At 44.1% G+C, this 26760-nt stretch overlaps 1 protein-coding gene across 9 annotated transcripts in view; it reads left to right on the top strand.

The window, feature by feature from the left end:
- The window catches only part of ANO5 (anoctamin 5), a 282489-nt gene that overhangs the window by 111799 nt on the left and 143930 nt on the right, over positions 1-26760 (top strand). For all 9 annotated transcript variants that reach the window (XM_086959504.1, XM_086959502.1, XM_086959500.1 and 6 more), the window contains one exon: positions 10789-10902. In XM_086959504.1, coding sequence (XP_086815630.1) covers positions 10789-10902 — 114 coding nt within the window. The remainder of the gene's footprint in view (positions 1-10788; positions 10903-26760) is intronic.

The raw sequence follows: 26760 nt of genomic DNA, 5'->3' as shown, positions 1-26760 counted from the left end.
TCTGTCCATCACCACCCCTTGTTGTTAAATATTTTGTCCACCATAAGCGTGGAAGGGTATACTCAGATGTGAGTCCCTTGCTCATAGCACCATCAGGATTCAAGCAAGCCGGGCCGAAGACGGCTGAAATGCCAGAAAACGGTCCCTGGAAGCTTGTTTCCTTCCCAGTGTAAGAATTGGCTTGGTAGTTTGGTTTGCCCTGTTCCCATCATGCACTGGGACAGGCACAGACTAATTTGCATATAGCCAGGTTCTGAGCTAGGATGGTGCAGTGAGCTAAAAAACGGTGATGGATCTAGCCCTGATCTCTTGACTGGGTGAGAGTATTCTGCTTAATTCAGAAACTCTGTCCATCACCACCCCTTGTTGTTAAATAAATTGCATCGTACAACCGCTGCCAAATGTAAGAAGCAAAAGGGAAGCCAGGCCATTGTTTAACAGAACCTGTCCAAAGTTTATATCGATGAGAACATAAGTTATCGAAACAGGTTGTGAATACGCAGGCTGTACACCTGGCTTGTGTCTAGTGTGTGTGGTTTTTGTGTGCCTGAGTTGTCACCACTGCAGAGTCACAGTTGGTGCATTATTCTCCAGTAGCACGTTCTTGTCAGCTGCCTGTTAGCTTTCTTTGAAACAGGAAGTTGTGGGCTGGCCTCCGCCTCCAGACTCTTTGTTCTGCCTGGTGGGGCCTCAACTTTGACAGCCGTTGCTATGCGATAGCTCAAGGGCAGCACCGCCATACGTTAGAGTGCATTATCAAAGTCAATTGTATTGCCTCAAAAAGATTAAATACAAACCCCATAAATAGCTTTGAGGTCTGTATTCCGGAAACGTGTGATTATTTCCAACTAATAGAAATGCACAGATGATTTAGGTATCAATCCATTTTAGAGACACCAGTCTGAAATATTAAATAATTTATGGGAGCTCATAGCCACAAACACACATATTGACATTCAGTCCGACATTTCTGAACACTTCTACTACAAGCAGGTTTGGTGTCGCAATCGGTCTCGTAGTTGTGAAAGTTAGAGCTGTTGGCCTTGAAAATGACAATGTTTTTTAATTTAAATTTTATTTTATGCAGTGGAGTGATATTAGCATAGTGCTATTGCTAATGTGTCAGTAGCAGGAAAGGGTGCAGTACCACAGGCTGTCACTACGTGTCTCTTGGCACCTCTTTTGGCCACAAAGTACATCCCCCTGCGATCTTGAATTCAACACATCCATAGTAACTTTCGGATGTCGTAATGAAAAATGAAGCACGGCACCCATTTTGAGAAGTTTTACGCAGTGCATTTAATGCACAATTTTACTTGAGACTAGGAGCATTCCCAAGTGGGAAAATGTAAAGGACAACAAATGCCTATAAAAAACATATGCACAATAGAATGGAAGTGCATTGGTATCGTGGATCCAACAGTGGCTCCTGGGCGTGTGAAGAGGAGTGCTTCCATGCTACTGTGAGAAGTGAACAGGGGAAGCAACAATAAACGAGGGACATTGCACCAATAAGCTCTATGAATCCCAGTGGGGTGGACGACCAGGAGATAGCACGAATGCGTTGGATGGCCAAACAGAAAGATCAATTAGTGATGTTTCCTGGGCATGAATCAAGCACATAAAAGAGGGCCTATGACCAGCAATGCACCAATCAAAAGGCAGGAAGTCTGAATGGCACAACAAAGAACTAATGGTAATCAATGGGTGTGCTTTAAGCCCATATTCAGAATACAATATGCCTCAATAGAGCAGTTCAAGTGCTGCCTAGGCACGACCTAAAAAAGAGAGAGAATAGCCTGGTAAGAACCAAATCTTCATCTGAAGGGACAGGCAGTAGAACCCAGATAGAGTGCACATTTCTTTAGGTATTTTGTATTTATTACCAGTTTTAAATGATGAACACTAGACCTATGTAGTTAAGAGAGAGTTTTACAAATTAGGTTGAGTAAAATTCCCCTCGATGTTTTTGAGAGTGACTTGAAAGATGGGCTGTGGTAACTATCAACCAAGTGTTCTTTTCACAATTGACATAACTAGCCCCAGAATACTTTTTATCTAAGAGCTATGGCTTGGGTGATGTGTTCTTCTGGTAAATAACTTAAGAAAATAATTATCTTAAGTTCTTTCATGAATGAGTCATAAGTGAGCAGTGCTCTTTTTGAAGGGGGTAAGTAGATGCAGTTTGTGAGTTTGTCATGAGAAATTGTCTTGAAGTATTTTCTTTCCTGAAGCCTGGGATGTCGAGCAGGGTATCTGTGGTTTCAGGGACCATTGACCACCAGATATCTTCAGTGTGCAGGCTAGGTGTTTAAGGGGTACCAATGTGGAAACACCTTCATGTCGATCTAATATATTTACAATATATGGTTAACCACAACAGGTTTCCTTTTTGAGTACATATATAATACTACTAGTATTGAACTCTATACACTTTCAGCACTCTTAAACATTCATTGCATTTAACCTTAATTATTTTTCTCTATCTCCTTATTTTATTTTTCATGGAATATGTAATTTGTCTAACTATGTATCTGTCTTTTAACTACTGGTGGTCCCCAGTAGGTAGGTATAGCTAGGACCATGTTGCTATAGTAAAAGCATTTTGTGACTTGCCTAAATCTTTGGTCTAATTTGATGAATCTTCACGAAATTTCCCCAAAAATGTATCAAGGTGAGTCTTGTTGTGCATGGACACTTTTGGGGTGATCTGTGAAGATGGAGCGAGAAAAAGGGGGGGGGTCAATAAAAGTGTGTTTCCTATGTTAATCGGCATAGTCTGTAGACCTGCCCAAACCACTGGACCAAATTACACTGAATTTGGTAGTAAGGTAGATTTTAGTCTTCAGTTATTGGGTGTTGATCCGTTCAGTTGTTGACAAGAAATTCTAAGGAAATCTAGATTTGTATAGCTGAAATTCCAGCTGATTCGTGACAATTTTGCGATTCATCGTAAATACACTAGCCAACAGGAATGCCATGATTGGCTGTGCACCACATGAAACTAGAAAACAAAACATGTATGTGGAGGGTCAAGGGGAATATTTAATGACCTCTCTGCTCACTCCCCTACTCTCAGATACAAAATACACAGGAGAGCAGACAAGGTCTGGAAATAAGGTGTACAGTTATGTTGGCGAATGTGCAACAATGGGTGCATGTGTGAACGTATGCTGTTGGAAACACAAGCTGGAAAAAATCCCATCAGACCACCCTTGATGGTGGATTTCACGTCATGTGGGATGTTTTGCTGATCATTCCATCTCACAACCGACCATATAGTGCCGCTGTAGACATGGATGTCAGTGATCTAGCCGTGATGTCCATTGTGAAGTAGTGTTTACTAAAGTGCAGTGCCAAAATAACAGTGATAAATTAAAATTGACTACACAGGCGCTGTACAACATTCAAAACGCAATCTATGTGTCAAATGTTAAAACCACGCCGAGTAGTACGACTACCCCATGGCGCTGTGCAGGACGGTCGACATGTTTCAGCCTCAGGGGCTTTTACCCCGGCTTTCTTCAGGACCATAGAACAAAGCTACTGCAACTAGGACTAATGTGTTTGAGTGGAAAGGACAGATGATGTACTAGAAAAGTTACATATCTACCAGGAACGCCCACTGGAGGGAGAGAAGAGCATCTTCTTCCTGGAAAAAATGTTTACAAAGCACTATATTATACACAAGCAACCACATGTATACACAGACATCTTACCAACAAAACACACACCTGCCACTAAGTCCATGCAATTTGCCATTGCATACTGCATGTCTTGGTGCAGAGAAAAATGACGAGTCGATATTGCACACAGCCCTGTGTGCCATGCCCACCTACACTGCATGAGGTATAGGTAAATTACCCATTCAGCAAACCTTACAGCCCTAAGGCAAGGTGCACTATACCTCATGTGTGGAAATATCTGCATGACAGTATAATATCTAAGTCCATTCTTGGATATTGTAAGTGCACAGGGAATCTATAAGAGAGTGCATGGGCTAGATACTTGTCATTATGAGTTTGATAGCTCCGTGATGGCTTCACTGTACCCCAAGATGGTTGGTACCAAATATTTGGTCTTAATAAATACTCACTGATGGCAGTGCTGGATTTATTAATAGATGTACACAGAGGACCATTTAGAGGGTCCCCTCTTGAAAATCTAGTAAGCACTGGTGAGGTCTCTGAATAGTCTTAGCCAGCCTGCCACCACCAGACATGTTTTTGACCTCATGGGGTAAGAGCCCCCACTCTCGGAGTCCCTGAACTAACCCTGCTGTGGGTGGAGGTGCTTCACACCTCCTCCAGGCAGAAAAGACATTCCAAGGTGGGAAGCTTAAAAGGGTGCCGCAGTTGAAGTGCAAGCCAGGCATCTCCACATTTGGCAGTAGGACAGGCAAAATTAGTTCGATTGGGAGCTGTTCCCACATTCAGCCAGTACCACTATCTTGGGATGGCAGGAATGTACCGGTCAGGGCTAAGGTAGTGCCCCTTCCCACAGAAAGTGGACACTTAGAGCGTGTAGACACCCTAAAAGTAGGTAGCCCATTGGCTAATACCGGTTTCCCCTTTAATCATCCTAAAATGTAGTATTTAGGTGGTATCCCTGGATCCTGAACTTTAGTTTCAATGGACCAAAGAAGAGCTGCTGACCCGAGAACTGACTACCTCCTGTAGAAAATTGGCACCAAACCCAGCTGGCTGCTTCTAGGACTCCAACATTGTGGTCTGCTGTCTCATCCTTCAACTGTGAGGACTTTAAAAACCCTTTAGCACCCCCAGCTTCTGACAATTGCAGAGAACTTCCCTTAGAGTAGAGGAACTGCTACTGTGCAGCCTGCAGGCACCGAACCACGAAGCACGGTTAACCGATCTGCTGCTACCCAGCGACTCTGATGCATTACCAAAGCAAGAATAGGTAGATCCGCTCCAAAGGGTGTAATCTGCCTCCCCAACCAAGTGAGAGGGCACCAGGTCCTACCGGAGCCGTCCCATGCCAACCTGTGATACACTGACATCCTCGAATAAAGAGTTCAATCCGGACTCCAACAACTAAGAACAGAGATACCCATCGATTAACTTTGAGACCCTTGAGACCCGCTCCGTTAGTGGCGCAGCTGTCCCGGAATCACTTCTGCAACCTGCTTGCCCCCAACTGCGAGGACCATCTCAACGCACAACTCTTAGCTATCCTATCTGCTCAGCACCCAGCCTGCCCGGCCTGTGTAACAACACACCAGCTGTGCTCCTCAGGCCCTTGTTACCTGCTCCCTCGAGTGGAACCACTGGACTTACCTGTAAGTCCGCAGTGCAGTGTGTTTTCAGGTGGCTCTCTGCTATGTAGCATTCCTGCTACCAACAATCTCAGCACCCTGCTGCTGCCTGAATCCGGGATGGTCCTGAACTTCGGCTGCTGGAACATTGGACCTGGCTTTGCTACTTACCCAAATCCAGGAGGTGAACCTCGACAACCCACTGTGTAATTTTAAACACTTTTTCCCATTTTCTCCCATTCACTTCTATTGTGTGTAATTGTGCACAACAGAGGTTTATTTTGTGCACTTTGAAAATTCATACCATAAAAATTACTTACCCTAGAACGAAGTTCTAGGTCTCAAATTTATATATAAATCGATTTTATTTTTACAAATTGGTCTTGGATTTATTCTGGAGTGTGTGTCTCGTTTTATGAACACTGTGAGTATCACATATGCTTAGCACTACACTCTGATAAGCCCAACAGCCTGCCCACACTACCACAAATAGAGCATTAGTATTATCGACTTTTACCTCTGTATACCAATATGGCATGGATTCAGTGGACTCTCTGCACAGTGTACTTTGTTTTAGTACACTATACAGAGATCCAGCTTCCTACAGACACTCACATACTTGCACAGAAACCCATTCAGAAACGTAGGCGTCCACACACCGACCCACTCAGACAAGTACTGTTAGACCTAGCATCTTTACGACTTGTTAGATCAGTCTTTTTGCTTATTGACCTTCTGGTTTTGATGCTGTCCTGCACCTTGTCTTTGCTGGTTTAGTGTCTCTGAACACTTTCTCACTGCTATCCAGTGCTAACGTGCAAGTGTTCCTACTGTAAATTGTGTTATGATTGGTTTTCCATGACTGGGACGTTTGGTTTACTAGTAAGTCCCTAGTACAGTGCACTGTGTGTGCTGCCCAGGGCTGTAAATAAAATGCTACTACTGGGCTTGGAGCACTGGTTGTGCCGCCCACATAAGTAGCCTTTCAAAGGTGTCTCAGACCTGCCACTGCAGTGTCTGTGTGCCATTTTCCTACTATGTTAATCTGGCAAGTGCACCCCCTTGCCAGGCCCTAACCTGCCCATTTCTTGCATGTCCAGACCCTCAGGTGGACCCAAGGTACCCCCATGGGCAGGGTGCAGCTTATGGGAAAGGTAAGATGTGCTGCGAGTCTTGAGTTTCCTGACCGTGAAATACTACCAACCTTGTTTTCGCTATAGAAGAATATCTGCCCATAGGCTAACATTGGAGTTGCTTTATAGCATGACTTTCCCTTGAGACAAGCTAGAGATATGGAGTTTAGGCTTCCTGAACTCAGGATTTAAAGACACATCTTTTAGTAAAGGTAATTTTTATATTGTGCGTTTGAAAAAGCCTTTTTAGAAGGTTGGAATTTTCTTGCTTAACCATCCTGGGTGCCTCTGCCATTTGTGTATTCCACCTATAGGTTCAGAGTGACAGGAGCAGGGGATGTGCATTCACACTAGACACACACAGGGTCGGGGGGGGGGTTGAGGTGTGTCCTGCCCTGCCTCTGTGATTCCTAGCCAGGCTGAATAGACTTGGCTGCATTTACGGTGGTGTTTGGAGTTGTTGCTTCCACCAGAATGGATGGTGTCTGTCTTCAACAATGCTGTTTCCCTTTCCTGGGGTGAGCCTGACCTGAGCCAGGCAGAACTGGTTCACGGTTCTTTGTTGGTGCCAACTTCAAAGAGAAATGAGGGATAAATATTGGGGCCCTGAACCCAGGTCTTTAAAACTCTTTGGGATCAAGGAATCTGCCAAGAAGAGCCAGGATAAGCTGTGAGGAAGGACTACCACTTTGCTGTGTTGGCCTACAGGGACTGCTTCTGTCTTGGGCAGTGAAAGGACTGGACTGAACTTTGGCACTGCAGAGGTCACTGCAGCACTACGCACTCCAACCCTGGCCTCACTGGTCAACCACCACAACCAAGCCGTTACTTGTACCATGACCTGTGGGCACCAGACTCCGCACTGCCTCACTTCACTACGCTGCCTTGGTCTCACTGACGACTCTGCTAGCTGACATCGCCACCACTGCCTGCACTGTGGTTTGGGGGCACCTCCCCTTGTCACACCTCTGTCTTGGCCTACCAACACCAGCCTCATCGACCTCCGATCCTCGACAAATGCTGTTGCTTGCACTGTGATCGTCAGCACCACGACTAGCAGCGCCCCACTGCACACCGCAGCCCTGGTCTCCCCGATGCCACTGGACTACCGCCACTGAGCCGCTGCCTGCACCGTGACCTCCGGGCTCAGCATGCCACCCTGCTCTGCTTCACACCACAGCCTCGACGCCTGCTGCACCGCTGTGGTCGGCTGTGACAAAGGATACTGTTTGAGGGTCTTCCAATGCCAGGCCTCCGAGCCGCAGTCGTATGAAACCGTGGGATTTGTTGGCCCACAGTACTGTGGTAGACCTGGACGGTGCAATACACTTCAAGGAACTGCTTCTAAAGTCTACTTTTGTGTATTGATATTCTTGAATAACTGTATGCTGGGTAGTTATCATTTTGGTCATGTTTTCCCCTTATAAATATTGGCTGCTTTTCAAAAACTGGTGTGGTGTCCTTTTTGTAGTGTTTTAACTGCATTACAGTGAGTTATGTGCAAATGATTAACACATTGCCTCTGAGATGAGCCTAACTGCTTTTGCCAAGCTACTAAGAGGGTGAGCAGAGGTTATCTTAAAAGTGGATCCCCCTTATCCTGACTAGAAGGAAGTGTCCCTACTTGGTCAAGGTGTAAACCATTGCCAACTACTGACCCCCATTTCTAACATTCACCAACTCACTAACAGACCCACTCATATTCTCATTCACTCACTAACAGACCCATATACTCACAAACTCACTCATAAACTACTCAGACACTCATTCACTCACGCTCCCATTCAGACTCTTGTTCACCATCTAACAGAACCACACAGGTACTTACACATCTACTGTGAAACATTACAGGTCACAGTTATGGACATTTTTCTTTATAAACCTAAGAAATTCGCGGATGAAAAGAAAGTTTATAGAGACATTATCATTAGGAAATAGATTTTAAAAACCCTTAAGAGATTCCCTGAAGAAATCATAGGTTTTAGGGATGTTACTGTAAGGAAATAGTGTCAAAAAGCATAGAAACTCACTGAAGAAAAACAAATGTTACAGCGATGTTATAGTTTGGTAATAGAATTTAAAAAAAATAACTTACAAATTCACTGAAAAAACCAAAGGTTACAGGGACGTTATAGTTATGCTTGCATTTCACTTGTAAAAACCAGAGAAATGCAGCATTTATAGTTACCTGTGCTAACTAGAACTTAGGCTCCCTCAACGTACTACTTATGACCTCACATATTACATAACTCATTACATGCTCTGTGACATCAGTGATGACATCTCAAATGACATTACTGATGACATTGTCAGAACCACCCACACCCACTGATACCCCATACAAACAACCATATACCCACTCACATACCCAGAAAACCAATCACATACCCTGTCACAGTCCCATACAAATACTGACCCACCCACTTACTCATCCATAGTGCAACTCTTACACACACTAACTCATTTGTACAGGCTGTCACACACCCAGTCACTTACTCATACAAACACATGTACTCAGTCACCTACTCAGTCACTGACACAACCACATACTCTCCCATAGACACCCGCACACTCACTCAGCCATACAGCTAGTCACACACCCACTCGCTTAACAATACAGCCAGTCGCAAACCCACGTACTCACCCATGTACTCCCTTAGGCACCCATACAGCCACTTATGTACCCTCACACTTACCAACACAGTCCTGCACCTGCTCACTCACACAATCTGTTATACACCCTTTCACACATCAATACAACCATTCTCACACCCATTAACTGACTCCTACACCCATTCACCTAGATATCTGCTCTCCTATACAGACACTCTCACCCAGTCACTTATATATACAAACACTCCAGCAACTACTCCGTTACCTATACAGCCACTCATACATCCATTGCCTTACCCATACAGCCGCTCACACAGGGACTGAGTCACCCATACAGCTACTCACAGACCCATTTGCACACCTATGCACGCTTTCACAGCCACTGACTCACCTACACAGTCACAGAGCTGATCACTGCCCAATATAGCCAGTCGCACAGCTACTTACCCAAACAGCTACTCACAAATTCATTAACACATCCTTAAAGTCACTCACACACCCACCTATACAACCACTAAGACATCCAGTCACACACCTATACAGCCACTGAGAGCACTTCTGACAGAGATTCGTATAGTCTCAGAGCCACTCAGATGGCATTTAGTAGAAATCGTATCACCCTTACATTTACTAGATGATTTCATCAGTGATGTTATCAGTGATGTCACTGAGCATGTCATGTGTGATGTAAGATGTGAAGTAAGAATCAGTGTATTGCGTGTGCATAAATTATTGTTAGCACAGGTTACTATGCTGTACGAGTGAAATTTAGGCCTAACTATAACATGCCTATAACTTTGGGGGGATTTTCTGTGCATTTTAACGTTTTTTTTTTTTTTTTAATTCTACTTCCGAACTATTACGTTCCTATATCCTTTGGTTTTTCCACAAATAAATGTATATGTATGTATGTATATGTGTGGGTATCTGTATATACCCACACATATACATACATATATACATATGTATTTATTCATGGAAAAACCATAGGTTATGGGGACATAATAGTTACGAAATAAAATTTAAAAAATACTTACAAATGCACAGAAAAAAAAGTTACAGGGATGTTATAGTTAGGCCTAAATTTCACTTGAACGTATACTAACCTGAGCTAACAATTATTTATATATATATATATATATATATATATATATATATATATATATATATATATATATTTATATATATGTGTGTGTGTGTGTATTTATATGTGTATATACTTTTTTTAATTACATGAAGGTGTTCGTGTTTGGGTCTCTGCTTATTACAACACTCGTTCTGTATATCCATACCCTGTGTATGGGTTTATACCACTTTCCCTTTGGTAATCTAAATCACTTTCTAAATTTTTAGTTCTGTAATATATTTCTTTTGAACTGCTGTAATCTACAATTTCAACACGCCTAATTGATATCTGATTTATATTGCTAAATAGTTACATCTGTTTTCGCAGCCTTGACAAAGTCCAGTGAACGAAACACCTGGTGGGTGTTTCTCTGATTGGACTATGATGTGGATTATAACGTTGTAATATCAGTCTTTATAAGAATAAAGCAGTATACCTCTTGTAAAATCTTGTCCTGGACTGTATACCACAAACTAAGTAGGATTGACACTGGTCATACCGTTTTAGCCTATTTTTGTTATCCTACAGGATGTTCTACATTTGGGGATTCATTAAAGTCTGAAATAGAGGTTCCTTTTAAAGTTCAAGCCCAAGTCAAGTACTCCTGGTATGTTCTGATTGCAGTTTTGCTTTCTCTGTAGATTGACAAACACCGCCAAAGTAAGGATTCCGTTTTCTTCAATGATGGGGTACGGAGAATAGATTTTGTTCTGGCATACACTGATGATGCTGTTAAAGATGCCGAAAAAAAAGCGGTAAGTTGATTATCCTAGCTCTTTGAGTGCAAGAAATTATAGTTCTCTAGTGTTCGCAATAGGGTATATTTTTTTATTTTAGTTTTTCCCTAATACATTTTCAGAGGAGCCTCAAAGGTGGACACTTCAGTGCCAGGGTTTTTGGATTGCTGGCTCATTGACCTCTTCGCTGCGGGGCTGTTTCCCCCGCTGTGCTGAGGGGGGGGGGGGGCGCGCACAGCGCTCCGGTGCTCATGACTAGCTCAGCTCATCATGAGCCACAGCGCTCCGGTGCTCATGACGAGATGAGCTTGTCATGACCGCGCCCGTTTAATGGAACGCTCAGCACAGCAGGGGAATCAGCCCAGCGTGCGAGCGTTCCAATGGTCATGACGAGCTCAGCTCGTCATGAGCACCGGAGCGCCATGGCTCATGACGAGCTGAGCTAGTCATGAGCACAGGAGCGGTTAATTTATGTTTATATCTTTTTTTATGTTTTTACCATTTTTAGCAAACTGTTATTGGCTGACAAAAAAAAAATTATGTAATTGCTTAGGCTGATCTGTTGTCTCTGCCAATGTTAATTGTTTTGTTTTGTAATTCAATGCACGCAAACTGACGATGGGGAACCAGTATTAAAAAATGTGAAGGGAAAATGTTTTGTCAAAGTCTAAATTCTTAGAGCAGTGTCACACCTGGCAAACTTAAATCCATCCTACATCAGGAAACCTTTCAAAATATTAGGATACCTTTTTTATTCGCAAAAAGTATTTTCTTGCTATCTAATATTATAGCCAAAGACACTGATGAAATTCACTATTATATGTAACTTGCCTCTTTTTTTAATTGATTTTGAGAGAAACCATGTTATTTGTAAGAAGCATAGCCTATTATTCGAGCAACATGGGGAGTGCATAAATGATAAATCACATCACGGGCTTCTGATAGGTCTGGTCCTGTCTTCTTGCTGGTCAGTTGTTCCTACAACCCATAGTATTTATATTCAGTCTTGCATGGTTGGCAAAAATATGTCTTAACAAACTTGACGTACCCTGTTTGCTTTACACGTCATGACAATTGCTAGTACCCTTGTGGTACATTTATACTTTTTAAAGCCATTCATGTAATTAGTTGTGTAACTGGGCAAAGTTATAAAAACGTGTTGTTGGACCTGGGAGGCTCCAGATCACCTAGGGTAGCCTGGCACAGAGTAGGAAGGACTAATCCGAAGACATCAAGGTTAAGCTTGCGTCACACCCTCACAGTAACTCAGCATCCTTCCATTCAAAAACGACACTACACCAAGTTTCTAGGAAAATATGTACTGGTTTATAAAAATAATTTGCTTTGCTTTTACTTTATCTCATCTGTCAGTTTGGTTACAGCTTACATCAAATATTTCTGTATCAATTTATTTGTAACGGTTAGAACTCTATCGTACATTCTATTTGGTGATATACTTATTTTCCCAAATGATAAGAGTTGATCAATCACTTCACAGTTTATATTGGGTAGGGGCAAGAAAAAGGGCTCCCAATGGAATAACCAGGATGCACGTTATGCACAATGAATCTTGGACTCTTTAGGCACAATAGTTTTCCAGGTTTAGCACAGTTGACATCCTAGAAAATCAGATCTTGGTACATCACAGAACAGAGTCTGTCAACTACGAAGATACAAGCATTCTCTGGTAACTACCTAGAGGAAAGAGTAATAGTTATTTCACCTGCTTCACTACAGATCAACAGTTACTTGCCAAAATGACCTTACAGAAGGCTTCCTCCTCCACCCCTGTAATAGAAGGGTTAAGCATCGCACAGTCAAGAACAGCCTTCACATAAGCTTAGGGGCTCTTCCACCTTGTAGGAGTCTCAAGGGCTTCCCGGTTTGGCTACTCAATTCGCTAGTCAGGAAGAAAGGAAGGAACTACCCTTCGGGACCTTCGGTTGGTGGGTCCCAGTTCTCTCGCTACCCCCAGCTCACTCCTTACTGTAGATGTTGGGCCTCTGTGGCCAATGTCTCGGACAGCGGTGGGCAATCAGAAGTTCTTGCAGGCCTCGGTCGCTCTCAACCAGGCCTCGCCCACAGGTCCGGCTGCTCGGTCACAGAGCTGGCGCTGTGGGAAGGCTGCACGGGCTGAGGAGAATCGGCTACAGCGCCACACTTGTTACCTCACAGCGCACTGCCTCCGCCGTCCGCTGGAAAAGCGGCACCTCTGGGCAAGCGCCGAGGATCAGTGGCTCCTAGACTGATCCTGCTCAGTCACAACAGGCCTCCTGACACCGCTCCGCCCCTCCCCGGGACTAGCGTTCGCTTCGCTGAGCCTGCGCAGTTCCGAAATGGCACGTGACCTCCCACAGGCGCCTTCTCCTCGCAGTGTCTAACTCTCCCCTCACCAGGCCCGGGCAGTATTGCGGCGGCTCCTCTTTCATGGCCACGCTACCTGCCGGCACTGCCCCAGCCTCCTGGACTGAGCACCCCACTCCCTCGTGAGTGTAACTGTTCTCGACTTGGCAGTCTCTACCTCAGGTGAGAGGGGGTCAATGGGGTACCGTGTAGAGCAAGTAGGGCCTTAATTCAAAAGGAGAATAAACGAAGGGGAAGGGAAAAAGAGCTCGGATTCTCAGCTACGGTCCTTCCACCTTTCGGGAAAAATGCCCTCAGAGTTTTCTAATAAGGGTCTCCTACTGGACAACAGGGCAGAACTACCGCTCAGTTCAGTCTTCCCCGACCACTCCCATTCCCTTCTCCAGGCTTTGGCAGGGTCAGGTGTCCAGGGTCATCTGGAACACAACGTGGCAGGGTCAGGTCTGTAGTTACAAGGGAGGAGGTTGGTGAAGCAGTAAGGAGGCAACCCTAGAGTGGGAGGTCAACCCTCTGAATATCCTACCCCCACCTTAAGCCACAGCCTGCACTCCAGCTGTCTCTCTCAGTATGACAAAATGGCTGCCCCACAGTTGGCCTTTTATACCCTTAGCCCTAAATGTCTTGAATAGGCCAGAAGGTTCTAGATTCTCTTTGTTAATCTATGGGTCCCTCTCCTTAAGTGTCCGTTACGGCAGTTACTGGCCACCATTTTAGGTAACTAAACTTTTCCTCAGAAAAGGAAGGATTTCTGGTCAAGGAGCACCAAACCCCCAGGCCAACGCCAAAAATTCCCAGTGGACATCAAAATGAAAGGTTATGAGGGGCAAAAGGGGGACAAAAATAAATAAATGACAGGAGGGACCACCCAAAGGGACGACAGGTCTAACAAGCGTGTTCTTTTTTTCAATGAAATTGTAGTTCATCAGGTACTGCATCAAGCACTGGACTGAATACAAACAAAGTTTATGATGCATAAAATTCCAGTACAAACCTTAGTCGGCTTATTGAAGAATTTACTTCACAGATCACATTTCTACTGCATTCCCATTTCTGTTTAGTGTTGATATGGTAGTGGAATAGATAGGGAATTTGTTGACTATTTAGTTAAGACTTTACAATTTAGTGTGGGTGTGTGGGTGTGTGGGTGTGTGTGTGTGTGGGTGTGTGTGTGTATATATATATATATATATATATCAATCCAAATCGATCCTTCCAAGCCTGAGAGCGCTCCTCAGTGTGTGCTCAACCCGGGAGCTGGATCATAGCCCCAAATTAATTTTCGAACAAAGAGGGCGGCACAACTGGATACTTTATGAAGCTTTATTCACACACAAACACTGGAGTGGAGTGTTTGTGTGTGAATAAAGCTGCATAAAGTATCCAGTTGTGCCGCCCTCTTTGTTCGAAAATATATATATATATATATCTCTCAAGGCCCCAGGGTAGGGGAGTACAGGCCCTCCAGTCCAATGCTATCTCTGGTGTCTAGTGGGTGGATCCCTGCTTGGGGCTCGCCCTCCGGCGTGACTCCCAAGCAGGGTTCCACTAGGAAAGTTATCATTGGAAATGGGAGACTCCCCTTTGCAGTGAAACATATCCCATGCAAATCAGGCACCGATCCAGTGAAAATTGTTACAGGCCAGCTCACTTCAGTTTCACTTGCAGATAAATTATGTCAGCCCGCCATGAGTGCTGATCATCAATTCCTCCCCAGAAGAAAGGCCCTGGCTTCTGGATGCTGGCTTCTGATAACGCTCTATCCCAGAACTATCTGGTCTATTATCGTCAATAGAGGCACATGCCTTCTCTGTTCTCCACTATGGGATGTCTTTCAACTCTGTCCAATGCAAAATAATGTAATTTCGTCCAGCCAGCTTGGTGAAATGTATTGAAATTTTAAAATGGCCATTAAATAGAAAGTTTTTATCAGAGCTTTGTATTGCTCTTATGTGTTCCAATATCCGTTATTTAACAAGCAATATTTTATTCCCATTATTTCTTATCCTGCAAGGGCAGACTAGGTAATACATCAGAAAATCTTATTTTTATTTCAGGACTCTATCAATTATGCACTCTTTGGTGTCACAAGGAACCAAATAGTGTGCAATATCTCAATATTCTCAGTATTTCTACATGCCTAACAACTGCTACATACAAAGAAACCACCTGAACAAGACACAAGTGGTTTAGGATAGCATCCCCGCAAGTCGTTGGCTCGGATGGAAGACTCCCAACTTCAGATCAATATGTAAATTAAAAAGAAAATGCATGCCCTTCCGCCCAAGTCTCTGAGGTCCCAGGGAACCGGTTTTACCTGAGCCGTTTATTTAACATTAGAGGGGTGCACGTCCTCCAACCCTAGGCCATAGATCTGCCCAGGGGGACCCATCCCTCAGGCCTGATCTAAGCAGTGTCCCGGGGATCTCATCCCTCCGGGATGCTTTTTGTTTCCCTCCTGGGAGAGTATAGGCATACCCTGCCTACACTCTCCCAGGCACAAAACATATATTTTGGGTCCTGCCTTGGCGGGAGCTAGGAAATCAGCTGCGACCGCCTTGGCGGGAGCAAAAGATAGGAGTGCTGGCTCCTGCCAGCGCCACAATGGGTATTGACTGGGGAACCTCCTGGGGCCACAGGGGTCTTGGGGCTGCCTCCACAGCCCCCAACAACACCTGGATTATCAGTTTTTCCCAGGTGAGCATCGTGTCACCCTCTGTTATAATATAGAAAATTGCTGTATTCACCGATAGGATAGAAAATGACTGTCTACTATATGTTGGAATAGTCCTTTATTCACAGTGTGCTCAAGTTGCCTAGGCTACTGCAAGTTCTCTCCGTTCTGTTTGGATGTGGATTCGGGCAGCTCAGACTGAATGGTTTATCTTTTGCAATATACTTGGAGGACCGCATTTTTACCTTCTTTATAATCATAACTGGAATTGGTAGTTTCCTATCATGATACATTATATATATATATGAATAGGCTTAGCAAACTGTGAATGAAGGATTTTCCAATATATAGTATAAGAAGTCTAGCAGATGTAACACCTCTTGGCTGTCTCTGTCAAATTTGTAGGACGTGGAAGATATCTTTCAGATGTTAATGTCTGACTTCTGATTAATGAGCACACCTCCTGAAAGACTTTTTGAGATCTTTGCAATGCTTAATATAAGCGTGTACAAAAGGAATGTAGGAAAAGTTACCGAATTAAACTCACCAGGCAAGAGTCTGAATCATGGGCTTTGGTGATTTGCCAAATTTGTGTGTTCCAGGGCAAATCATTTTCCTACTTTGCCTCGCTTTCCTTACCATGCAAAAGCTTTCGCTTAGACTACTTAAAAAAATTAATTCAGCAATATACTAATCGCCCACAACTATCCCTTCTTCTTACTTTGCTCTACATTTATTTGTACGTACTATGTAGGCTCATCCTCGACATTTTATTGTACTTGTGTAATTTGATTTATTTCCCTTTACACAAATTATGAAAATTACTCCAATACTTAATTTTGCGTACCTTTTTTGCTCCGGGAACATTTTCGAGCAAAATATGTCTCGCAAGAGACAGGTTCACAAGCAAAAATCCTTTCATAAGAGACCTTTTATGCCAAACCCAGTACCTTTGGTAGTATCTTGGATGACATCTTGACATTAGATGTGCCTTCATGTTTCATTTTCATTTAGTACACAACTAAGTGCTTTTTACGATATTTACCTGTAATTTTGCATAATTTGCCTGACCACAAACTATTTTGCACAGGACTAGTGTCTACTCTTCCATATTTGATTTACAGAGGAAATCAAAGTTTAGTTTTAAATTCTATTCATGCATACCTTTTAGTTGAAACGTACAAAGCCTGTTTTGGATAGTAGAAGCGGATCGTAAAATTTAGGGCCCTAGCGGTCGTTATAGTAGACTTTTCTCTTTACATTTCTTTTGCTCCTTATTTCAAAGCAGTGACTTTCATTTCCTTGGCCACACTATTACGAGCGATGGGGTACTGTGGAAGATAGCAGCCAACTACCATTATATAGAATTTTTTTTTTTTAGGCCGAGGCTAGGCCGCGCATGTGTTGTGTCTCGACATGCTATATTCAGCAGGAATAGCCTTTCGTACACATGTTATTACTTTGCATGCGCTGTTACAACGCATGCGTAGTAATATCGGAGTTCAGAAGGCAACGATGGCTCCGAGGAGGCAGCGATGACAGCTCCGGGCACCCACTGAGGAGATGCATGTAAGAGGGACTTTTTGATTTTGTAGGGTTTGTGCTTGAGGAGAAGCGTTTTTAGTTTAAGGGTAGTGTTTTGGGTCGTGTAAGCTAGTGTTTGTGTGTAGGTACAGGAGTGGGGGATGGGGTAGGGTCATGAAGGGGTTAGTGTTTTAGTGGGGTTTGTGTAGTTTAGGGTAGTGTCGGGAGGGGGGGTCGTGCAGGGTAGTGTTTAAGTGTAGGGAGCGGATATGGGATAGGGGCAGGGTCGTGCTTGGGATTTTGTTTTAGGGTTTAGGGTACTGTAGTAGTGTTTGTGTAGTGTAGGGTAGTGTTTTAGGGTTCAGGGTAGTGTGGGGGGCATGTAGGGAAGTGTTTGCGTGTAGGGGCAGGACTGGGAGTAGGGGCAGGGTCATGCTTAGGGTACTGTTTTAGAGTTTAGGGTAGTGTCGGGGTTATGCAGGGTAGTGTTTCATTGTAGGGGATTGACTGGGGGTAGGGGCATGACTGTGCTGGGTTAGTGTTTTAGGATTAAGGGTAGTGTAGTAGTGTTTGTGTAGTGTAGGGTACTCTTTTCGGGTTTTGGTTAGTGTTGGGGGTCGTGCAGGGTAGTGTTTAAGTTAAGGGGACGGACTGGCAGTAGCGGTAGGGTCGTGCTAGTGGTAGAGTTCTAGGGTAGTGTTCTATTTGTGTAGTATAGGGTACTGTTGTGTTAAGGGTAGTGTTGGGGGGTCGTGCAGGGTCGTGTTGGGTAGTAGGGACAGGACTGGTGCTAGGGGCAGTGTCGTGCAGGGGGTAGTGATTTAGTGTTTAGGGTAGTGCAGTGGTGTTTTAGTGGTGTAGAGTAGTTATTTTTGAGGGGTTTGGAAGTTTTTTTTAACTTTGGGATGTGTAGGATATTTGTATGTAGTACTGGGTTTTATTATTACTAGGCAAGTTTTTAGTTGGCATACAGTAACACTTTCAATGTAATGGTATTCGTACTAAAAACTTGCGTAGTAACGGTTTTTGCTAAGAAAAAAACGCGTAGTAATGGCATGCGAACTAATTGCATGTGAAATAACTAGTCATATTCTGTCAGGAGACTACCAGCCTGCCTCCAGCTTCTGATTGTTTTTTGTGAGTATCCTTAATAAAACATTATTTCTAATTGGACAATGCTTCCTGCTTGTTGCACTTTTATTTTTTTTCTCAATTGTTGACCCCCATGGATCGGCCCCAGGACATCCGAGCTCTTCTTGCAAGTTTGTGCCCGCATAACACATTTTAATCCCAATCAGCTCAACAGCCGCTGCGCTTCATCTCTCACTTTGGTGGTCGCACGCCTTTCTATTTTTATGCAAGCGACCGCATAATTCAGTGCGATGGCCACCACACTACATTTTTAACCATGAGGGACGCACACCAACAATGAGTGGGAGGCCCTGCAGCCCCTCTCTGTTCCCTTCCACCCTCCCCCCACAAATGTAAGATTATGCGGGTGTCTGGATCCGTTCCATAGGATTACACAAGCTCTCATGATTTGTGGCTGTTTGCGCTATTCCCTGCACTGGTTTCTTGGACAGTGGGCTCCTTGTGCAGACGCTGTGCACCCCTTCTGGTGCCTGTGCACATAGCATATGCAGCTGCATCCACATGTAGTACCCCTGAGCACCTACTGAAAATGTAACTCCATGTACTCTTCTGTACGCTTATATCCACCTCATGTGCACACAGCGTATACAACTGCATCCACATGTAGTACCCCTGAGCACACACTGTAAAAATGCTAAAATCCACCTCATGTGCAACTTCTGTGCAGCCCTCATGCTGGTTCAGTCTGTGTGCCACATGTGGCTTCAGTGCACTGCACATACAGCCACCGACCACCACTGTGCAGCGTCAGCTGGGGCACTCCTTGCACCTGGACACCACTACACTTCAGCTCCTGTGCATACACTTGGCACTGCCTCTGTACCACTAGAGCAGCATCTGAATAACTGCAGCCCCTCCTACCACCAATGGGCACCCAATATCTCTGCAAAGTACTTCCTTTTTCGCTGTTACCAGCCAAAAATGGCCCATACAAGTCGGGCTTTATATAACGAAACGAAGGCCAATGCTGGGCAATCTTCTTAACAGCCAATAATTCACCAAAATTGTTAATGAGTTAAACAAAAAACAACCTGTTCACAGTATAGCATTCTACGAGATTTATTCTCTTTTGTGAATTTTTCATGTTTTTGGCACAATATTAGTGCATGGGGATACAAAGAATTTATATACACTATATACAAACATGTACAACAATTACAAAGAACATTTTATACATTTCATACACACTTGGCCACTTCAGTCATACAAACAACAGTCACACAAAAAGCAAAAAAACAATAACAAAGAATGCCCACGTATTGGTAACGGATAGCTGGAAATAATCCTGTTCGTGATAATTAGTTTTTAAAGTCTGTATAATACAAAGTTCCACCAGAGGGTCTTTTATCACAAGTCAAACGAGCTGTTTTATGACATCAGTGAAACACCAAATACGGGGCAAGGCTGGTTGACGCGTTTCGAACCCCTGTTATTTGTTGGGGTTCTCCTCAGGACCGGATGGGTTCTGAAAAAATGACAACAACAAGCGCTTACTAAAACAGGCTTGAAAAAGGGAATGAGAGACCAACTCCATATAAGCCATGGCAACTTCCTACCTTGAGAAAAGTGCAATATATCACAGTCAGTCGTGTGAAGAGTAGACAACCCAATTATGGGGTGAAGTATCCCACAGGAGAAGTGTTCACAGGGACTATAAAGGAAAAAAATTACTAAAAAACTCCCTGAAACGTGCTTGGTGGACTCCACGTGAAACTCTACTTGAAAGAAAAACTAAAGAGGACACTAAAAGGATGGTATGTGTGACAACTTTTTGCCCAGCCGCTAATCAACACAAGAAACTTATAATGTCCAATTGGCATCTACTCAAAAACCTCCATGAGGATTTCGCTGTACCCCCGCTCTTCGCATACAAAAAAGAGAACAGTGTGGCTAATCATATCGTTAGAGCTGCCTTACCCATTGCAAGGGCACCAACACTACAAAGTATGCTGGGACTTCCTCCCCCCAAAGGACATCACAAATGTGGAACGTGCACGTGCTGCAACGAAACCATAGAAGACTCTGTGTTCACCTTCGAAAACATCTACTGGAAGCACGACGCTTTTACAAATTGCAAAACTAAAAACGTCGTTTATGCGATCATCTGCCCTTGCCCCCTGGTATATATTGGGAAGACAACGCAAGAAGTGAGACATCGCATCACACAGCATAAATCGAGAATCCACAGAGGAGTGGAAAATGCCCCATTAGTAAATCACTGGGTAAAATGTAAACATGTAAAAAGTGATTTGAAATGGACAGTATTATCGAAAATCGAAAAGGATCCAAGAGGCGGCGATTTAGATGCAAAACTGTCACAGCGCGAAGCGATGTTAATAATGAAATTTAATACGGCAATCAGCGGTCTAAACGAGATTTCTGAAATTTATAAACCGACTGCCTGATTCGTGTCCACATCGCATAGTCCTCTTAACTCCAATGGACTACAATCCAGTCCGCCGTTTGCACCCACCATTGTTCAAGGACGCTAAGATATTAACAACTACAAGTCCCATGAACGCTGTGAGTTTATCTAGAACCAGGAAGTGCGGCGCTCAGCAGCGCAACTAGTTCAGACGAACGCTAGAGAGAGAAGGACGGACGCCCTTTCTCCCCCACTGGTATGTTCATATTACGGGTCGATCGTCACCCCTCAAGCGTTTGAAGACGCTCAGCAGACTTAAAAATACCCAACGTGTGAAACGCTTCTCTGCTTTGTTCCACAGCCGAGGAATGACTGCTCTTCACTAAAGAGGATATGCTGGCAAGCAAGAAGCCGCCACAACAGCGGGTAAGGATGACTCCCTCGAGTCAGCACCTGCAGAATGAATGCTAGCTCGTGAGAATGTATGATCTAATACAGCGCGTGCCTATATGTTTTTCCTTTATAGTCCCTGTGAACACTTCTCCTGTGGGATACTTCACCCCATAATTGGGTTGTCTACTCTTCACACGACTGACTGTGATATATTGCACTTTTCTCAAGGTAGGGAGTTGCCATGGCTTATATGGAGTTGGTCTCTCATTCCCTTTTTCAAGCCTGTTTTAGTAAGCGCTTGTTGTTGTCATTTTTTCAGAACCCATCCGGTCCTGAGGAGAACCCCAACAAATAACAGGGGTTCGAAACGCGTCGACCAGCCTTGCCCCGTATTTGGTGTTTCACTGATGTCATAAAACAGCTCGTTTGACTTGTGATAAAAGACCCTCTGGTGGAACTTTGTATTATACAGACTTTAAAAACTAATTATCACGAACAGGATTATTTCCAGCTATCCGTTACCAATACGTGGGCATTCTTTGTTATTGTTTTTTTGCTTTTTGTGTGACTGTTGTTTGTATGACTGAAGTGGCCAAGTGTGTATGAAATGTATAAAATGTTCTTTGTAATTGTTGTACATGTTTGTATATAGTGTATATAAATTCTTTGTATCCCCATGCACTAATAATATTGTGCCAAAAACATGAAAATTTCACAAAAGAGAATAAATCTCGTAGAATGCTATACTGTGAACAGGTTGTTTTTTGTTTAACTCATTAATAATTTTGGTGAATTATTGGCTGTTAAGAAGATTCCCCAGCATTGGCCTTCGTTTCGTTATATAAAGTTTGGTTGGGCTCAGCCTTGCTGAGATAGGAGTCAAGACCCTTGTTTGATTCTTTGACCATACAAGTCGGGGGCGGCTTCCTCTTCTACCATCACTTCAAACACTTTTTAGGTCTCAGCTGGAGATAGCAGCGCGCATACACTGCTCACGGCATCCAAGAGCTTCTTGGAATCAATACAAATTTCAAAGCTCTCGGAGGCGAAGTTGAAGCCCCGCCCATCTTTTTAATTAGCAAGCATCAGCTGCCATGCAAAACGCTGGGTTTTGATTGTAAAGGAGGCTTCTTAGTCCCTCCTTGTTGCCGCCTTGTCTCTTTTTGGCCAAACCCACCGGGATTTGCTCTTTTACCGGCAGCGTGACACTCTCCCCTTCATTACTCCCTACGCACTTTTTTATTTGCATTCGGCTTTGGCAAAGTCAGCCGCGTGTTTACTTTCGCATCGCACTTTCACTTTTGAAAGCGCGATGCAAAAATAAACAAGCAGCTGCCTTTGCGGTACTGCGCTTGTTATTTAAGGGAAGGGGGCTTGTGGAAGGTTGGAATCGTGGCTAAACTCTAAATGTGGGTCATTCCTAGGATACAAGTCATCACCTGGTCTTATTCTTGTAGTTGCCATGGCAATCAATGCATGAGCAGGTCACTGAGAGGATTAACTTGTTGCTACCGTAGTCCGAATCTTTTCACATGTTGGTGCTGTAATGTCACTAAGTGCAAATGGTATCGCAGACGAAAACGCTTGCCTGTAAAATTGCACTGATATGTTGGGCTGGGAATGTTGCCCTCCTCCCCGATACTCTTGGTTTGGATGACCGCATTTTAACAATTAGGCTTGGTTGTGCATGCTCCCTATGAATAGGCGCACACGGTGAACAACCGTAATCTATTTGGGTTTCACACTGTGCAGTTGTAGTAGTACAAGTTTATTGATCAGACGATTTTCCGTCTAAACAGTATACACTTATGCCCATGAGTAATGCTATGGATACAGTGAAAAAGGGCTGGGCGCTGCATTGTTTTAAATTTTAAATGCTTGATAAAGGCGCACTTAGGCTTTAAGGATATCCCCCGAATTTACAGGAATGCATTTGGGACACTGGAATATTGATTGGAAGTTGGCAGATGCCTGTATGCACACATGAAAACATCGCTGTAGTGCTGTAACTGCATTGTGGCAATGGCTCATAACGCCATTTTCCTCCCTATTTACCGAGCTTTGGCGGCAAATGATGATTCTGATACTTAGTTGACCGACAAAAAAGATTCCTCAGTTTGTGTGTATATATACTTTTTTTTGTTTGTTTGTTAAAATCAGGGTTTGGTAATCTGATTGCAGGAATCTTGTCAGAGGAAGCTGCCCGCCAACAGAAAGCCTGCAGTGATTTAATAATGCCACAATTTTTGTTTTCAGCAATTAATCAAAGTGCCACAGACTTTCAGTCGTTGCCCAGGCCATGCTTATTTGTGCATATGATGGAAACTGATTGCCCCACAGAACGTTTCAGGGTCCCAAATTGTCGGCTGGCGCATTTACTAGCTTGACGAATGGGACAGCCCACTCCCGCCATTGCTAATCTTCACTGCAGCATTTTGTTTTTGCATAGTGCGAATGGTAGTACACCTGTGGCATAAGTGTGATGATCGGTGCGCCAGTGGGATGTGTGCATGTGTGCAGCAAGTGTTTTCTATATGGTTAGCCGTAGACATGCAGCATGGAAGTGTTGGTTAGTCTGCGGTACGCATATGGCTATGTTAGCAGTGTAATAAAAAAATCAAAGGAGGGAGTGAAGAGGAAAAAGGTAGAATCGCCTCCTCTTGATATAGTTAGCCAACATAGAGATTCTGCTGTTTAATGTGTGAATTTACGAGGACAGTGTTTGTGACCAGCAGGCATATGCACAATGATTATATCACCCAGTGAGGTATTACAGGGATCGCTTTTTTGGTCCTGAGGAAGAAAGCCAAGGGGATGGCTTCTGAAACATGTCGACCTTGTAGGAGGTGACTCATTATAGTACACCATCTACACCTCCCCATTTTTAACAATTCTCAGCTAGGAAAGGCAATAAAGTATATTGTTCCACTAGCCAGAGAATTTTTAATCATCATTAGTCTTTTCACGATCCCACGCACTACACATATTCACTAATCACCAAATAAAGTGCTCCTGCATCCTACGTGGCTCGTAGCACACCCCGTCCGGTAGAGGGGCTGGAAGACCCCAATGATGAAGCAAGACACTGAATCAGGTTTCAGTGTGTGAGGGGTATTTTACAATTTTTGGAAAACATTGCCCTTCCTGCAATTAAGAGAAGGAGCTTAGACCGTTTTACTTCACCACCCAAAAAAAAATAAGAATAGCACCCACATAGGCACGTGTATGTATATATATATGTATATATATATATATATGTGTATATATATATATGTGTATATATATATATATATGTGTGTATATATATATATATATATATATATATATATATTCACACAGTAAACAGCAGAGTCTCTGTTGACCAACTATGTTAGCAGTGTAACTGACATATACATGCGTCTGGCAGTACACCTGTGGTCATTGGTGTGCCCGTGGTATGTGCAACAGGTGTTTTCTATGTGGTTAGCACTAGACATGGGGCATGGATGTGGTTATCGTACTACTGTGGTATGCACATGGCTATGTTAGCAGTGTACCGGTGGTAACGGTGTGCTCCGCATTGCACCTGGGGCATGTGTGAGATTAGCAGTGCACCTGTGGAATGTGTGTGGTTTGTAGTGCACCTGTGGTTTTTGTGATAAGTGTGGTAAGGATCGCATATGTGGCACATATGATTCCTGGTGCTCCTGTCATGCTTGCATGGTGAAAAGGTCACCTGTACTGTGTAGCTGGCAGGACCCTCGTGGTGACAGTGCGGTTATCAGTGCACCCTTCGTGTACTTTGTATTTCACCTGTGAAAGGTGCACACTTAGCACCACTATTTAGAAAGTATGCTGTTTGAGTTGAACCTGTGATAGGTGTTTGTTTAGTAGAGTCCCCCCCACCTCCTATGTGTCTTGTTAGGAGAAGTGTGGCTCAAATGGTTAGAGCGGCAGACCCTGATGCAGAGGTCTGGTCCGGGACCAGGGTTCAATACCCGCCTCAATTTCCTCAGATCTGATAATTCTCGCCTCGGTGCCTATTCTAATCATGGGTCCCACTCTGCAACTCTGGGCAATAGCTTGCTTAATCTTCACAATGGCCCCAACAGCGCTGGGATGCCTGGCTCCACCTTGGGGGTGCCCAGGAGTGGACATTCCACAGGGAAAAACAAGGAAGGGTTCCTAAGCGGTATACGGACAGCGCCGGGACACCTCCGTTGGAGGTAGCTGTGCGCTTTACAAATGGCATTTACATTTACCTGGGGATCTGTGTGAGTAGCAGCGCTCCTGTAGTATGTGTAAGGTTAGTAACATGCCTGTAGCATGTGGGTGCTTAGCAGCGTAGTGGCGAACCTGTTTTATGTGTTGTTCGGAGTACCCACGTTGTATGTGTGTAGGCAGCAATGCCTATTTTTTGTGCGAGTTGTGTGTCCCTAAGGCACTAGTGACATGTGTGGGTTGCACTGCACCTGCTGTGTGTGTATGACTAGCAAGGCATCTGTGACATGTGGTTGGCCTGCACCTCCGATGTGTGGCTAGCAAGGCACCTGTGACGTGTGTGGTTGGCACTGCACCTGCGGTGTGTGTACTCCTAGTAAGGCACCGTTATGTGTGGTAGGCACTGCACCTGGAGTTTGCGTGCCTAGTAAGTTACCTGTGGTATGCGTGTAGTTGGCACTGCTCTGGGGTGTGTGTGTGGCTTGTAAGGCACCTAAGGGGTTGGGCTTTGTTAGGTTTCCCAGGTCTTTCCATGTAGGCAGGCCACGTTTCCCGCCCTGTAATATGTAATAAATCAGTGCATTCTGGGAGTTGTAGTGCCGATGCACCACCACACTCGAATGACTAACATGCCTGGTTAGTGAGATATGCTAACCGGATGCCCAGCCTGTGAGATGCGCCACTTTCCCACTGGCACCAGCGCTATCTGCCAGTGCCAGATGTACCTGTGGTGTGTGGGCGGTGGCAGCCTGCTTGGGCGCAGTGGCCCCCAAGATCACAGTATCACGTGTGTACAGCATGTGAGTCTGTGAGATTTATGAATGACGTCAGGCGCTGGTAGTGTTACCTGTGTTCAATTCCCTGAAGTGCCGGGGTCCACTTCATTGTAAATGGAAAATCCGGAAATGGGCACATGGAAATGTTAGTGTTGAAAGGAGGAGCATTCCAGGTGTGGAATTTCAGTACTGCTCCGTGTACACTGTTTCAATTTTTAACGGGTCTTGGGATTCAGGCAGGTGACTTCATCAAGTGTGCCCCCAAAGTGTTTTAGAAGCGTCCACCGCATATGAGCTGGTAATATACTTCAGTGGGTTTAGGCACTTGCTTCTGCTCTTAGTGGACCCTGAAAACCAGTGCCCTTGACGGCGTTCTCATTTCATCCTTATGAAGTCGATGAAAAGAGGAACATATCTTTAGTAAAGAGTAG

The sequence above is a fragment of the Lissotriton vulgaris genome, chromosome 2_2 (genome assembly GCF_964263255.1).
Source record: "Lissotriton vulgaris chromosome 2_2, aLisVul1.2, whole genome shotgun sequence".
NCBI classification, from domain to species: domain Eukaryota; kingdom Metazoa; phylum Chordata; class Amphibia; order Caudata; family Salamandridae; genus Lissotriton; species Lissotriton vulgaris.
Note: the sequence above shows the minus strand (reverse complement) of the source record. Positions and strands in the feature narration are given on the sequence as shown.